Source organism: Pleurodeles waltl, chromosome 8, assembly GCF_031143425.1.
Source record: "Pleurodeles waltl isolate 20211129_DDA chromosome 8, aPleWal1.hap1.20221129, whole genome shotgun sequence".
Lineage (NCBI taxonomy): Eukaryota > Metazoa > Chordata > Amphibia > Caudata > Salamandridae > Pleurodeles > Pleurodeles waltl.
In genome coordinates, this window is record NC_090447.1 from 1,229,556,745 (window position 1) to 1,229,573,731 (window position 16,987).

Consider the following 16,987-nt stretch of genomic DNA (forward strand, 5'->3'; position numbering starts at 1 on the left):
GATCTTCTGTCACAGCAGCAGGGGAGGGTTCTCCACCAAAACCTCTCCAGCCTCCACCTTCTTGCATGGAGATAGAGCTGCGGCAGTTGACAGCTTTTGACCTTCCGCCCAAAGTCTGTAACCTTATCTTGGTAGCCAGGCATCCCTCCACCAAAAATTTGCACATACAAGTCTGTTGACCCTTTCTCGGCCCCTCTCTCTGAGGTCCTGTTGTTTATCCTTTCTCTGGTACAGCAGGGCTTTGCTAGGAACACTCTCAAAGGTTATCTGTCTGCCATATCTGCTTTTTACGGTTGCCTGACCAACCTCCCTCATTTAAGTCTCCTATTGTGAATAGGTTCCTTAAAGGCCTCACTCATATGTTTGCTCCATCCCCATTCATTATGCCCCATGTCTAATGTGCGCTCCTTTTGAGCCTTTCCACAACTATACTCTCCAGCTTCTTACTTTGAAAACAGCTGTCCTTGTGGTCATTACATCTGTCTGCAGGGTGAGTGAGCTATAGGCATTGTCATCTAAGCTACCTCATCTTTCTATCTATCCTAACAAAGTGGTACCTCACTTCCTTTTTGCCTTCCTTCCTTCATTTCGTTCTTTCATTTCTCCCTCTTTCTCTCTTTTCTTTTTTCTTTCTCACTTTCTTTCTCTCTCTTTTGTAAACACAAGAGGCCGACAGCCAGTGCAACTCCGATTGACTTTTTTTTTAGGTTCGTGTTAGCCAAGATCTTTTCTTTTTTTAAAACATATGTATAACATAGTTACTTATAGGGGTTTCAGCCAAACTTCATCCTTTGGTCTTTGATTGTATCATTCACATCTGTCTTCCACCCACCCCAGCGTGAATCAGGGGGCAATGTGTCCTAACACTTCAGCCTTTGTCTGGCTGCACAATGAGTTACAACATGCTGCCCTTTCTTAAGGAGCACATTCTCGCACAATGTAGTTGTGTTCAGCGCCAGGGATTACTATGATAATGAGACAAAAAACATTTTTGGCTTTAGCCAATGTCTTATTTTTTTTAGATTTGACAAGGTCTAGGCAGCTTCCTGAACAATAATGTTTAGCACAAATCATGACAAAAGAATTATCAAATCGCTGGCCTCTAATGCCGCAGCTATTGGTTTTGCCAATGCTTGTTTTGGGGTTTCGGACCTGGCAGACCCACAAACCTAGCAAACTTTGTTTTCTGAAGGCAGGTTATCTTTGCTTTATGTATGATTATTTCCTCTACTGCATGACAAATTGACGCCTGTTCCATGATAGATGGGTGTCAGAGCTCAGCAATTTAACACACTGTTTTCAAATGCACTCCCTGCATAAAATTGTCATGTCATAGCATCTTGTAGGACATTAGCATTATAGTCCATTGTCAAGCCTTTCCACTTTACAGGGCAGATATATAGACTGAAGGGCAGCACCCACAAACTCGAGGCCCTTTTTCCAAACCAGTATATAACCTAATCCACAGTGCAGCCGATATAGCTTGATACTAGTGTATCAACCACCCGAAGGATTCTGCCCGTTGCTCTGTGATTAGCAGCGTCCATATTGGCCATATCAATTATTGGAGAAGACGGCTCAGATGGTTTTCAGCTTGCTGATTTTGATATTCTTTATTGTGAGATTTTACTTTCAGTCTGAAGCTTAAAACTGAGTGACTGACCGAGGAATTTCTAGTATTTTTTACATATATTCCTCTTAAGTGTGCCTCTTGATTCTGGGGAAGCCATTGATATTGGGTTGCAAGTGTATAGCTTTGTAGCGTGCGGATTATCATGAACAATTATTTTCTATTGCACATTACAGTGCAAAGTTTCCCTTAGTTTGTATAATAACCTTGACTATTTGTGTCTCTATCGTAATTATATTATTGATATGTTAGTTTGTGATGGCATTCTGTTTATTGGATACAGTAACTTTTTTTTCTTCTTTTTTTACCAGGTGCTCCCTTCGGATTAAAGAATTCTTCAAGTCTAAGACCCGTAAATCTGTTACAGGTAAATATAACTCACTCCAGTTTTATCACACGAATGTGTGTTACTTAACTTGTATTTTACAGAAGAATTTTATAATTTTGTGCACTTGGTAGTCTTAATTACTGCAACAATTGCTTTCCCCTTAGTTACTTTGTGATGCCCTAGGCATTTAAAATATATAAAAACACAGTGGATGTTTTGCCAGAGTGTTTGATGCTTTCAGTTATAGTTTGTCGTAAAAATAACTTAATTTTAAGGACCCTCATGTACTTTATGACTTTCACACGTTCAAATTGATTTTTCAAACAGTTTGGTACCTTTTCACTTTGTGTAGAAGGTTTGCCAACTTTGTGTACTAGTGCAAAGTAGTACACAGGTCTGCTGATACTGAAGATACTGAAGGAAGATGTATAGAGAGTAGTATGGATGAAAAAGAGGATACCACTGAATGATCTGATACTATGATAAAATGGATTCTTCACTCAGACTTCTCAACCCAGACTTGACTCTGGTAGAGCTGCATGGATGTATTTGACAGAGTATCACCACTTATAGCAGGTGTATCCCATATTGATGTGCTGTTCGACAGAATTTTGAAGATTGAACTCAAAATGTTAGATGAAATCAGTGCTCACAGATTCCTCACACCCTCTAATATAGATCTGTGTATATGTTTCATATTCATTTCATTATGTTGTCTGCTACCTATGACCAAGGAGCTCACTCTGCCTTGCACTGATCAAAGGCTGATCTGACCTTAACCAGGATCAAACGTATAGCAATCAGAACCCATCAGTTGCCAGCAGTGTGTGTTTACCTCATTAAGCCACCTTACTGGCTTCATTTACATTTCAACTTATCCGTGCTGCTTCTGTTTAAAAATAATTATGTTGCATTACTTTAAACTGGATATCAGTAGGTAACTCCTTATTTTGTCATCCACATTTGGTTACTACCTTCACTCCACTCCTTTCCATGGTTATTCTCATGATCAAGCGTCCACTCCCATAGGATTATTCTTTTCCAAACTATACCTACGTTCCCTTACTCTGATGCTCTATATTGATTTCCAATTCAATGGCACCTATCGATTTCTCCCTACCAGTTTCCCATCCTACTCTACAATCCAGATATTCTGGGCAATTTGTCTTCTATCTCTACTTTATTTTACATGTTTTACGCATCTCTCTTAAAAGAACCAGCCTTCTCCTAACGCCTCTGAACTTTTACTTTCATTGTTTTGGATGTTTAAGATTTTGTTTCTGTTGTGTTTTGTTTCCTTGGGTGCAGAACGATACAATACAGGTTTGTGTTGTAATTCTCCCTGGGGTTACAGAATCTCTCTTGAATGCTTCTACAGTAAATTATGTCGTATCATTGACCACAGACACTCCATGCCCCTATTTTCCTGTGGATTTTTCTCTTGATCATTTCTTTTCTACTTCCTTCTTGTGCCTTGTTCTTTCCTTTATGTTCTTCATATGCACAGAAGAAGCTATTATGAATTCATAACTTGCCTCTAGCTAAAGCCAAACCCCAAAGGACTGACACTCTGCTCCTGGTAAGCTCAGTCTTACTTAATTCAGTCAGTTGATGGTTTGACTGTAGGAAGGAATGAGTTCCCAGCTTGAAAAACCATACTAATATATTGTTATCCTGACCTAGTTTATGCCATTCCTCCAGGATATACAGTTATTTGCCAGGGATACTCATAAAGAAATGGGGGAGTGTAGGAAGCTGGCTCTGTATATATTATATCAAGATGAGATATGGTGTGCACAGAGTCCAGGGGTTCAACAGAGGCTTGACAGAGGCAATTATAGATAATACTAACGCTCTATTTGTAGTAGTGTGGTCGAGCTGTTAGGCTTATCAGAGGGTAGTGTTAAGCATTTGTTGTACACACACATACAAAAAGTCAAACACACACTCAATGACTTAACTCAAGACCAATAGGATTTTTATAATGAAAACTATTCTTTCTTAATTTATTTCAAGAACCACAAGATTTATTTAGCAGGTTAGTACATTAAATGAAATGAAATGAATGGAATCAACAATGTACACAGATTTTCTTAAAATGGCAAAAAGCTATTTTAAAAGTGGACACTGCAGTTTTCAACAGTTCCTGGGGAAAGAAAGTACAGTACAGTTTTGGAGGTAAGTAATCGACTTCCAGGTTCAGTCTCCGGGGCATAGGTAGCCCATCGTTGGGGGTTCAAGATAACTCCTAACACCCAGCACCAGCAACACAGGGCCAGTTAGGTGCAGAGGTCAAACAGGAGCCAAAATAACATGGGCGCCTATGGAGACAGGGGGTACTCCGGTTCCAGTCTGCTTGCAGGTAAGTACCTGCGTTGTTGGAGGGCAGACCAGGTGGGTTTAGAGGAGCACTGGGGGGGGCAAGTAGGCACCAAACACACACACTCAGCGGCACGGGGAGGCCAGGTGCAAGGTGCAAATAGGGCGTTGGGTTTCCAATGGAGTCCAGGGGTTCAACAGAGGCTTGACAGAGGCAATTATAGATAATACTAACGCTCTATTTGTAGTAGTGTGGTCGAGCTGTTAGGCTTATCAGAGGGTAGTGTTAAGCATTTGTTGTACACACACATACAAAAAGTCAAACACACACTCAATGACTTAACTCAAGACCAATAGGATTTTTATAATGAAAACTATTCTTTCTTAATTTATTTCAAGAACCACAAGATAGCAAATAGGGCGTTGGGTTTCCAATGGAACTCAATAGCAGACCGGTGGAGTCACTTAGGCGCAGCAGGCAGGGCACAAGGGGGCTTCTCGGGCAAGCCACCGACTGGACACGGAGGAGGGCCACCTGCTGGCTACTGCTGCACCGGTGGTCAGTTTCTCTCAAGTCTATGGGCTGCGGGTGCAGTGCATCTCCAGGCGTCGGATATCTTCATCCTGGGCAGTCGCAGTCAGTGGGGTCCTCTCAATTCCCTCTGCAGGCGTCGTCATGGACGGATGGAGAGGTCAGCCCAGGGTGGACAATTAGTCGGATTCCCCTGGGGTCCTCTCTGGCTGGATGGTTCCTCTGGACGTGGGCCAGAGGCGTCAGATGCAGAGTACTTTTGGTCTACAGTGAGGTGGGAGTCCCTTTAAAGAAGGTTACTTTTTCTTCTTTTTGGACAGGTCCGCTGTCCACAAGAGTTTCTTGGTCCTCAATGATGGAGGCAGCCCCTGGAGGCTTTTCAGGGGTCGCTGGTTCTGTGGAATGCGTTGCTTCTTCTTTCGCAGCTTTTTCAAGTAGGAGACGGGTCGGTAGGGCTGGGTCCGAGTCAGTTGTTGTATCCTTCTCTTCTCTGCGGGGTTTTCAGCTCAGCACTCCATCTTCTTTTCTTGAGGTCATCAGGAATCTGGTGAGCTGGGTTCAGGGTCTCCCCTAATACTAAATTTAGGGGTGTGTTAGGGTCAGCGGGCAGTAGCCAGTGGCTACACCCTTCGTATGCCCACTCTCTTTGGGGAGGGGATGCACATCTCTATCCCTATTGGTCCTAATACTCCAAAGCAAGATGGAGGATTTCTAAAGGAGAAGGTCACTTCAGCTCCGGACACCTTAGGGGTGGTCCTCGCTGAAGGGGTGGTGATGCCTTGTTTTTCCTCATTATCCCCCTGGACTTGCTGCCAAAAGTGGGGGCTTGTACAGGGCTAGCGGCCATCTCCACTCGCTGGAGTGCCCCGTGGCACTTTTACACGAGGGCTGAGCCTCCAGGTCGATGCTAAAGTAGCTTACCTGGTGTTATCAAAGAGCCACCCACAAGAATTATGGATGCAAGGGACTCAGCTAAATTAGAAGATTCTTTTATGAAAATTGCAATCTTTTTAGACGTTTTATAGAATATGGATTAGCCTCCCTGTAGGAAAATGCCACTGTTGACATGGTTACCCTCCTACGTGTTGCCTAGTGTTGATGCCAACTTTGATTGAAAGTGTGCTGGGACCCTGCTAACCAGGCCCCAGCAGCAGTGTTCTTTCCCTAAAACTGTACCTTTGTTTCCACAATTGGCACAGCCCTGGCACACAGTTAAGTCCCTTGTAAAAGGTACCCCTGGTACCAAGGGCCCTGTGGCCAGGGACGGTCTCCATGGGCTGCAGCATTTATTATGCCACCCTAGGGACCCCTCACTCAGCACATGCACACTGCCTGGCAGCTTGTGTGTGCTGGTGGGGAGAAAATGACTAAATCGACATGACACCCCCCTCAGAGTGCCATGCCTACAACCCACTGCCTGGGCATAGGTGAGTCACCCCTCTATCAGGCCTTACAGCCCTAAGGCAGGGTGCATGAGCACTATGTCCCTACAGTGTCTAAGCCAAATCTTAGACATTGTAAGTGCAGGGTAGCCATAAAGAGTATATGGTCTGGAAGTCTGTCAAACACGAACTCAACAGTTCATAATGGCTACACTGAATACTGGGAAGTTTGGTATCAAACTTATCAGCACAATAAGTCCACACTGATGCCAGTGTGTGTGGGATTCATTGAAAAATGCACACGGAGGGCATCTTAGAGATGCCCCCTGTATAACAGTCCAATTCCTAGTGTTAGGCTGACCAGTTCCTGCCAGCCTGTCACAACCAGACTAGTTTCTGGCCACATGGGGTGAGTGCCTTTGTCACTCTGTGCCCAGGAACAAAGCCTGTACTGGGTAGAGGTGCTTCTCACCTCCCCCTGCAGGAACTGTAACACCTGGTGGTGAGCCTCAAAGGCTCAAGCCTGGTGTTGCAGCACCACAGGGCACTCCAGCTAGTGAAGATGCCCGCCCCGCCGGACACAGCCCCCACTTTTGGCGGCAAGTCCGGAGGAGATAATGAGAAAAACAAGGAGGAGTCACCCACCAGTCAGGACAGCCCCTAAGGTGTCCTGGGCTGAGGTGACCCTTGCCTTAAGAAATACTCCATCTTGTTTTGGAGGATTCCCCCAATAGGATTAGGGATGTGCCCCCCTCCCGACAGGGAAGAGGCACAAATTGGGTGTAGCCACCCTCCAGGACAGTAGCCATTGGCTACTGCCCCCAAGACCTAAACACCCCCCTAAATTGAGTATTTAGGGGCGACCCTGAACCCATGAAATCAGATTCCTGCAACCTGAAAAAAGAAGGAAGACTGCTGACCTGAAAGCCCTGCAGAGACGACGGAGACAGCAATTGACTTGGGCCCAGCACTACCGGCCTGTCTCCAGACTCAAAGAACCTGCACAGCAATGCATCCAGCAGTACTAGCGACCTCTGAGGACTCAGAGAATTGACCTACACCTAAAGGACCAAGAAGCTTCCAAGGACAGCGGCTCTGTCCAAATCTACAACCAAGAAACCATCTTTAAAGAAGACTTCAGCTTCACTCCGGAAGCGTGAGTCTTCACACTCTTCCCCCGACATCCTCGCCCGAGTCCAGAGAAACCAACACTGCAGAGAGGACCCCCAGGCGACTCAAATGAAGGGGCACCCTTAGTCGACCTCCCTGCATCCCCACAGTGACACCTGCAGAGAGGATCCAGACGTTCCCCCTGACCGCGACTGCCCGGTAACAAAGGAACCCGACGCCTGGACAAAGCACTGCACCCACAGCCCCCAGGACCAAGAGAAACCAACCACTGGTGCAGGAGTGACCAGCAGGCGGCCCTCATCCTAGCCCAGTTGGTGGCTGGCCCGAGAAGCCCCCCGTGCCCTGCCTGCATCGCCAGAGTGACCCCCGGGTCTCTTCATTGTTTCCTATCTACAACCCAATGCCTTGTTCACACGCTGCTGGTTCTAAAATAAATTAAGAAAATAATATTTGTCTATATAAAAACCTATTGGCCTGGAGTTAAGTCTTTGAGTGTGTGTTCCCATTTATTGCCTGTGTGTGTACAACAAATGCTTAACACTACCCTCTGATAAGCCTACTGCTCAACCAAAAGACCACAAAATAGAGCATTGGTATTATCTAATTATGCCACTATCAACCTCTAAGGGGAACCTTTGGACTCTGTGCACACTATCTCTCACTTTAAGATAGTATATACAGAGCCAACTTCCTACATTGGTGGATCAGTGGTGGGGTGTAAGACTTTGCATTTGCTGAAATTCTCAGCCAACACCTGATCACACTACTAAAATTCCAATTAATTGCTCCAGTACGCTTCTGCCAGCGGGCCCTTTGCCAGTACCGAATGACCCCAAACAAAGACAGTCTGGTCTACTGGTGGAGCTGTGCTGCACTCCAGCTCCAGGCTTTGACGTGTCATTCTACATCAGCTCCAGTTTCTGATCCATTCCTTCCTCCAGTCCTGATTTTGGAACCATTACATAGCAAAGTCTCATCCAATGTGGAAATAGACTCTCAATTAAGTGAAGCTCAAGCTGACGAGGGCTCTCTTCCTGCCCCTGTTCCTAGGCAGCAGTACCTTTGAAGGATAAAGCAAATGTTTAGATCGGATTTGGACTCCATACAAGGTCTCCAGTATGGTTCACCAATCTGGGAGTTAGATAATCTGCTCCCTTCTCAGTATACAGCTGCTAGCCCTTATCACGACTTGCAAAATGCCAGTGTCATGTGTATCTGTCCGGAATCCACCCTGGATTCCCTCCTGGGCATCTTTCAGAGGAAAGTGTGTGTAAGGTGTGGTTCAGGGTGCTGCTGAAGTCCTGACATTACCACTCGCTACTAAAGAGATAAGAGCAAATCTTCTTGCAGATATTTTGCAGCCTAAGCCCACTTACCTTTGAGCCCTTGCTTCCTTTCAGTGAAGCCCTAATTGACCCAGTTCTGACAACTTGATTGAAATCGTTCTCGCCTTGGCAGTGAGTCACTCCCTCGTAAGTGGTGTCACAGGCCTGCACTAGCTGACTGTGAATTGTGCACACAGTAGCCACGTTCAGAGTGTCTTCGTAGTACATGCATGCCTCCATGAGTAAGGTGAACCCAAATTATTTTCTAAGTGCTGCACTGGACAGATAATCTAAAATAATCGACACCATGGGCAAAAAATATCTTCTGCTTGAACACAGTTTGCCTCCTGTGTTACTGCACACTGCCCCTAGACATGGCTCGGTAGGTGTTGCTGGCCATGCTGGCGGATATGTGCAGTTCCTTTGCTCAGACATTACAGGTTGCTGCAAAGTATTTTGTATGTTCTGGATTGACAGATTCTCTTGACCATGCAATATGCATCTGATTGAGACTTCTAGTTGCAGATTCCTTTCCTTAAAATTACCCCCCCAGGTGTCAGACTGGATCCAGAGATTCTTCTTCGAGCAATACCCTTGTGCATGAGTAGGTGGCTTTGGTCAACTCCGCGGGGCTTGTTGGCATTGTAGTCGTCGTGATGACATTGAGAGTAGTACATCGACGGCGCCTCAGCGTAGTGACGTCAGTTCCATTCTTTCCGTGCCACGTACTGATCCAGAGAGAGCTACCCTGGGCCCTTTTTGACCGACTTTGACCCTTTTGTCGAGTTTTTGGTGCGTCAAGGATGTCCCCGAAGACTGGTTTCAAGCCGTGCATGATGTGGGTGACTAATCCGCATCAGGTTTGTTTGTGGTGCTTGGAGTGCGACCACGACCCGAAGTCTTGCTCCAGGTACCGGGCCATGCACCCGAAGGCCTTGATAGAGCAGTCTTTGAAGCTCATGGCGGCACGGCGCTTGACTCTGCGTAGGTCCCAGTCTCGCTCGAGAGGAAGGTCTCAAGATCATTCATGGAGCCATCACCTTCTTCTTCCTCCAAGTCTTCGGGCACAGGTAAGAAGAAGAAGTCGTTGAAGAGGTCTAGTCGCCCTTCGACTTCACCCCGTTGCTCAGCTGATGCAACGCGGGAGGAGCGTCAACGCTCAAGGCCTCTGTCTTCAGAGCCTGCTTCTGGGTCCTCGCCTCGTTTCCCCGAATTTCCAGGAGCCGGAGGGACCCCAGCCCAATTAAGAGTTTTATGAGGCCATGCGCCTCATTTTTGGGCGGACTGACCCCGATACGGTGCCTTCGGGCCCAAGGGGTTAAGTCGAGGGGCGCTCTGGTTCCCTGCCAGCGGCTTCGGCTCCAGCCACAGAGGTCCCCTCTGGATCCCTTTGTGGATCCGCACCAACACTGGTCGTACCACTGATACCTTTCCCGGCGCCAGTTGAATTGTCGACGCTCCCGATGTCAGTAGTGCCCACTATCAATGTCAACCTGATCCTTCTCCCCGACGACTCTGAGTCGGAGTGGTGTCGGCTGATGCTGCCTCTGTCTTCGATGGGGGTCTACTCACCCCAGTACGGATTTGGACCCTTTTCCTTATGGGCACGGATTCAGGGAAGGATTGGAGGGGTCCCTGGACCCCTATGAATACCAGGATGACCCATCTTTGGACTGGGCACAGGAATTGGGCGAGGCCAGTGGACTGGCCACTTATCCAGATGCTGGCATGCTGCCTTCTCCTACCGTGGCTATGGCAGAGGGAGCGACTTATTCTATGGTGGTCAGTAATGCAGCTGAGGTCCTTGAGCTACCTACTGTTGAGGTGAGGTCCAAACTCCTGACAGAGGTGCTTCAACCAGAGGCTTCCACATCTGAGCCCCTTTTGCCATTCAGTGATGCCCTCACGATGTCCTTTTGGGTACTTGGTCCAAACCCAACACAGGGGCTCCTGTGAATAGTACTATCACACGCCGCCATCGTCCTGCCCTGCATAACCCTACATTCCTGTCCCAACACCCCCGCCTGAGAGTCTTGTCATCAAGGTTTCCTCTTCCTCAGGTGCATTCCTGGCAAGAACCCTCAAACTTGCCATGTAATAACAGCGAAACGTGCTGGTAAAGAAGTATCCACAGTGGAAAAAGCGATGTCCTTCCTGGAGAAAGGTTTTTCGAGCCGTGCTACTCACGCTGCAAGGGAAATGCAGAAGAAAGGAATCCAAGGTGGCTGACGAGAAGTTCAAATGTTAAGTTGTCGTTCTAGTGTTGCACTCAATTTGCTGTGATACGCGCACACCGCTAGAGAAGAAATAATTCCAACCGGAAATTCATTCATAAGCTGCGAAAACTTTCTGTCATTGCCTGTGCTTCTAAGCAATTAAATAATATCTGTAGTTAACTTGAACAGTCCATGAAATGCATGCAAAGCTAAGTTTGCCTCAGAAAACTTTTACCTCACAATGAGCGCACTCGCAACATATCTGGATTCCTGTCAGGTCACACTTGAAGTGCGAAGCTCTCTAGCAACGAAATTGAGTGCAGGAAGGACATTGCTTTTTCCACTATGGTTACTTTACCAGCACCCCTATAACTTTTCCTGTAGGTTTCGCTGTTATTACATGGCAGGTATGAGGGTTCTTGACAGGAATGCGCCTGGGACAGGGATCCAGAGGTCTGCCCAGTCCACCTCCTGCTCCCACTGCAGCCTCTAAACCATCCTAGTCCATCCACTCACTCAGATCCAGTTGGGGGCAGGATTCGCCATCACCTGCCCCACTGGGAATCAGTCACTACAGACAGGTTGGATTTGCAGATATTTCAAAAGGGCTATTCCTTCCCTTTCGAATCTGCCCCACCGGCCATGCCTCCATCAATCAGCCAACTTCCGAAGGATCATTTGGCACTTCTCTGCCACAAAGTTGCGGCTCTCTTGGCCAAGGGAGCTATAGAGAAGGTCCCTGTGCCAAAAGGTCGTTGTTGTTATTCCCACTACTTTCTGCTGCCATAAAAAGACAAGGGCTTAAGTCCTATCCTAGACCTTCGGGACCTCAACTACTTCCTCAAGAAGGAGAAATTCAGAATGCTCACCCTGGCTTGGGTCCTGTCTACCTTAGATCCAGGAGACTGGGTGGTAGCGTTGGACTTGCAGGATGCTTATTTCCACATTCCTATCCTGCCTGCCCACAGACGTTACCTACAATTCGTGGTAGGTCACAAGCACGATCAGTTTACTGTGCTCCCCATTCGGCCTTACCAGCGCCCCTCAGGTGTTCACAAAGGAGACGGCAGTGGTTGCAGCTCATCTGCTCAGGTTAGGGGTCTCAGTCTTTCCCTACCTCGACGACTGGCTGCTGAAGGCGGACTTGCCCCAGAAAGTCATCTCCTACCTTCAGACTACGGCGCGCCTCCTACACTCGCTGGGGTTCACTGTCAACGTGCAGTCACACCTGACTCCCTCTCAGATGCTCCCTTTCATCAGAGCTATTCTGGACACAGCGAGTCCAAGATATTCTGCCTATGATTCCGATCTTTCAGCCTCTGTTTGGGTTTAGGTGAGACTGACTGTGAGGCTGCTTGGCCTCATGGCCTCCTGAATCCTGCTAGTGACCCATGCCAGATGGCATATGCGGGCTCTGCAGTGGGGCTTGAAGTTCCAGTGGGCGCAGCATCAGGGGAATCTCTCCGACATGGTCCAGATCTCGGAGGGGACAGTGAAAGACCTGCAGTGGTAGCTTTTAAATCCGCATTGGGTCAACGGCAGATCCCTCTCCCTTCCCCAGCCAGATCTATCCATAGTGACAGATGCGTTGCTTCCGGGTTGGGGCGGCCACATGGGAGGGATGGAGATCAGAGGCCTCTGGTCTCCGGCGGAGTCTGGGCCCATATCAATCTTCTGTAGCTCCGGGCAATCAGGCTTGCATTGAAAGCATTTCTTCCCTCTTTCAAAGAGAAAGTAGTGCAGGTGTTCATGGGCAATACTACCGCCATGTGGTACTGCAACAAACAGGACAGAATAGGGTCCTGGACCCTTTGTCAGAGGCACTATGCCTCTGGACATGGCTAGAACATCAGGGCATTATCCTGGTGGTTCCACATCTGGTAGGTTCTCTCAACACCAGAGCGGACAAACTCAGCCATCGATGCATAGCCGATCACAAATGGTGTCTCCATCCAGAGGTGGTGCAAGGTCTCTTTCAGCAGTGGGGAGAGCCTTGGTTAGATCTGTTTGCCTCCGCAGAGAACGCGCAATGTCAGCTGTTATGTACATTGGTGTTTCCAAGACGGCTCTCGCTCAGAAATGTTTTTCGTCTCAAGTGGAACTCCAGCCTCCTTTACACCTATACCACTTCTACCCAGAGTTCTCAAGAAGATCATGAAAGACCGGGCCCATGTCATTTTGGTGGCTCTGGACTGGGCACGGAGAGTATGGTATCTAGAGCTATTGAGTATGTCCATCGATCCTCCACTCAGACTGCCTCTTCGGGCGGATCTTCTGTCGCAGGGGATGGTTCTCCACGTCAACCTGTCCAATCTCCGCCTCCCTGTCCAATCTCCACCTTCATGCGTGGCAATTGAGCGGCAACAGTTGACGACTTTTGTTCTTCAGCCAGGCGTCCCTCCACCAAAACGGTACACGCCTGTTTGTGGCATGGTGTACCAACAAATCTGTTGATCCCCTCTCAGCCCCTCTGTCTGAGGTTCTTTTGTTCATTCTTTCTTTAGCCTAGCAGGGCTCTGCTGTGGGTACCCTTAAAGGGTATTTATCTGCCATTTCGGCCTTTCTTAGGCTACCTGATCAGCCCTCACTCTTTAGATCTCTTATTGTGAATAGATTCCTTAAAGGTCTCACCCATTTATATCCTCCCACTCCATTTATCATGCCTCAGTGGGACCTCAATCTTGTCCTTACTTAATTAATGTGTACTCCCTTTGAGCCGATGCACAATTGCCCTTTACGGCTCCTCACTTTCAAGACTGTCTTTCTTGTTGCCATCAATTCTGCTCGCAGAGTGAGTGAGCTTCAAGCCCTTTCTTCCAAGCCTCCATTCTTGTCTGTGCACCCTGACAAAGTGGTGTTGCGCACTAAGGCTTCCTTCCTACCCAAGGTTGTTACACCTTTTCATGTCGGCCAGTCCATCGCCTTGCCTACTTTTTACACACACCCACATCCTTCCCATGAGGATGAGAGACTTCACCTCCTGGACCCAAAAAGAGAGTTGCCGTTCTATCTTAATCGTACTAAAGATTTCTGGGCAGACGATCAACTCTTTGTCAGGTATGTGGGTGTGAGGAAAGGGAAGGCGGTGCAAACGTACCATCCCTCGATGGGTACTTCTTTGCATCAAGATGTGCTTCACTTTGGCCAAAAAGCAACCCCCTGAGGGTTTGTGCGCTCATTCCACCATAGCGACTGCTGCTTTCACTGCGTTAGGACATGGAGTTCCTGTGCTGGATATCTGCCAGGCAGCTACGTGGGCATCCCTGCACACATTTGCTAAACACTGCTGCCTGGACAGTCAGGTCCAACGGGCAGCTACTTTGGTTGTTCGGTCCTGCAGGATTTTCTAGTATGATCTTGGTTCGCAGTCCACCTCCGAGGATGGCATTGCTTGGGTATCTATTCTAAGTTAAGTGATCTGCAACTAGAAGTCTCTATCAGATATACAAGGTTCGATGGCATCTGTTGCTGTAGATACACATGTTCTGCATAGCTCGCCATCTGGTGTTGGGTCGGAGTGTTACAAGTTGTTTTTCTTCGAAGAAGTCTTTCGAGTCACGGGACTGAGTGACTCCTCCTTCTGTCTCCATTGCGCATGGGCGTCGACTCCATCTTCGATTGTTTTCTTTCCGCCATCGGGTTCGGACGTGTTCCTGTCGCTCCGAGTTTCGGAACGGAAAGTTAGTAAATATCGGAAGATTTTCGTCGGTATTGTTGCGTTCGGGATCGGCGTAGTTAGATTCAACACTGCATCGAAGATCGACGCGCTCCGGTGCCCTTCGGGGTAGTTTTCGATCCCCCGTCGGGGCCTGGTTGGCCCGACCGCGTGTCGAACAACGCCGATGGAACGGACCCCGTTCCGTTTTTGTCCCAAATGCCACAACAAATACCCGTATAAAGACCAACATTTGGTCTGTAACCTGTGCCTGTCACCTGAGCACAGTGAGGAGACTTGCGAGGCCTGTCGCGCGTTCCGGTCCCGAAAGACACTCCGTGACCGTCGAGCCAGGAGACTTCAGATGGCGTCCACGCCGACAGCGCACCGAGAGTTCGAGGAACAAGAGGAAGAAGAAACCTTTTCGATCCACGAATTGGACTCCGAGGAATTCGACGATCAAAGAGCCGTGAGTAAGACGTCGAAAACAACGCATAAGAAAAGTGACAAGGCCCAGGGGACGCCACTGCCACCAGGCCATGGCTCCACCCATAAATTCGGTGACCGACCATCGGCACCGAAAAAGGCCCAAACAGTGCCGAGATCGTCCGACTCCGGTCGAGACACCGGCACGCAGCCTTCTCGGGATCGAGAAAGTGCTGGAGAAAAGCAATGACTCCGAGATAGCGGTGTAGAAACGGCTCGACGCCGAGAGGTTTCGACTCCAAAAAAGAAAAAAGCCACCTCGGAGACGAAAAAAGATACAGGCAGGGTTTCGGTGCCGAAACAACCCGTAACCGACCCAGGTCCAGGCTCTTATACAGAGGAGCAATCACTGTCCTCTCAGATGCGAAAGCATAGGTTTGAGGAAGAGCTGCAATCCACCGAAGTGGACCATACGCAAAAACGTATTTTCATACAGCAGGGAACAGGAAAAATAAGCACCCTTCCCCCTATTAGGAGAAAAAGGAGACTGGAGTGTCAAACAGACCAGGCGCCACAAACAAAAATGGTGAAAAAGGTGACTCCGCCACCCTCTCCTCCACCTGTAATTAACGTCTCACCAGCGCAAACTCCGTCACATTCCCCGGCTCACACCACCATGAGCCAAGGTGACCAGGATCAAGACGCTTGGGACTTATATGACGCCCCAGTGTCGGACAACAATCCGGAGGCATATCCAACAAAGCCCTCACCACCAGAAGACAGCACAGCATATTCTCAAGTGGTGGCTAGAGCAGCACAATTCCACAACGTAAACCTCCACTCAGAACAAGTCGAGGATGATTTTTTATTCAACACCCTCTCCTCCACCCACAGCTCCTACCAAAGCCTGCCTATGCTGCCAGGTATGCTTCGGCACGCAAAGGAAATCTTCAAGGAGCTGGTCAAAAGTAGGGCAATAATGCCAAGGGTGGAAAAGAAATATAAGGCACCTCCTACAGACCCTGTTTTCATCACCACACAGCTGCCACCAGATTCCGTCGTAGTCGGAGCAGCTCGGAAAAGAGGCAACTCCCACACATCTGGGGATGCACCACCCCCAGATAAAGAGAGCCGCAAGTTCGATGCAGCTGGGAAAAGAGTCGCAGTACAAGCTGCAAACCAGTGGCGCATCGCTAACTCTCAAGCACTACTTGCGCGCTATGACAGAGCCCATTGGGATGAGATGCAACACCTCATCGAGCATCTACCCAAGGAACTACAAAAGAGGGCAAAGCAGGTGGTTGAGGAAGGACAGAACATATCAAATAACCAGATACGATCTTCTATGGACGCAGCAGACACAGCTGCAAGAACAATTAATACATCTGTGACCATTAGAAGGCACGCATGGCTAAGAACGTCTGGGTTCAAACCAGAGATACAGCAGGCAGTGCTCAATATGCCATTCAACGAAAAACAACTGTTCGGACCAGAAGTGGACACGGCAATCGAAAAACTTAAAAAAGACACTGACACTGCTAAAGCCATGGGCGCACTCTACTCCCCGCAGAGCAGAGGAACCTACAGCACCTTCCGCAAGACACCCTTTAGAGGGGGGTTTCGGGGTCAGGCCACACAAGCCAGCACCTCGCAGGCAACACCGTCCAGCTACCAGGGACAGTACAGGGGAGGCTTTCGGGGCCAATACAGAGGAGGGCAATTCCCTAGGAATAGAGGAAAATTTCAAAGCCCAAAAACCCCTACAACCAAGCAGTGACTCAGATGTCACTCACCCCCTCCACACAACACCAGTGGGGGGAAGAATAGGTCATTATTACAAAGCATGGGAGGAAATAACTACAGACACTTGGGTCTTAGCAATTATCCAACATGGTTATTGCATAGAATTCCTACAATTCCCTCCAAACATACCACCAAAAGCACAGAATCTATCAAAACAACATTCCGAACTTCTGGAAATAGAAGTTCAAGCACTATTGCAAAAGAATGCAATCAAATTAGTACCAAACACACAAACACAGG

General features: G+C 48.1%; 1 protein-coding gene across 7 annotated transcripts in view; it reads left to right on the forward strand.

The window, feature by feature from the left end:
* The window catches only part of SUPT20H (SPT20 homolog, SAGA complex component), a 566,651-nt gene that overhangs the window by 504,238 nt on the left and 45,426 nt on the right, over positions 1-16,987 (forward strand). For all 7 annotated transcript variants that reach the window (XM_069205513.1, XM_069205509.1, XM_069205512.1 and 4 more), the window contains one exon: positions 1,942-1,997. In XM_069205513.1, coding sequence (XP_069061614.1) covers positions 1,942-1,997 — 56 coding nt within the window. The remainder of the gene's footprint in view (positions 1-1,941; positions 1,998-16,987) is intronic.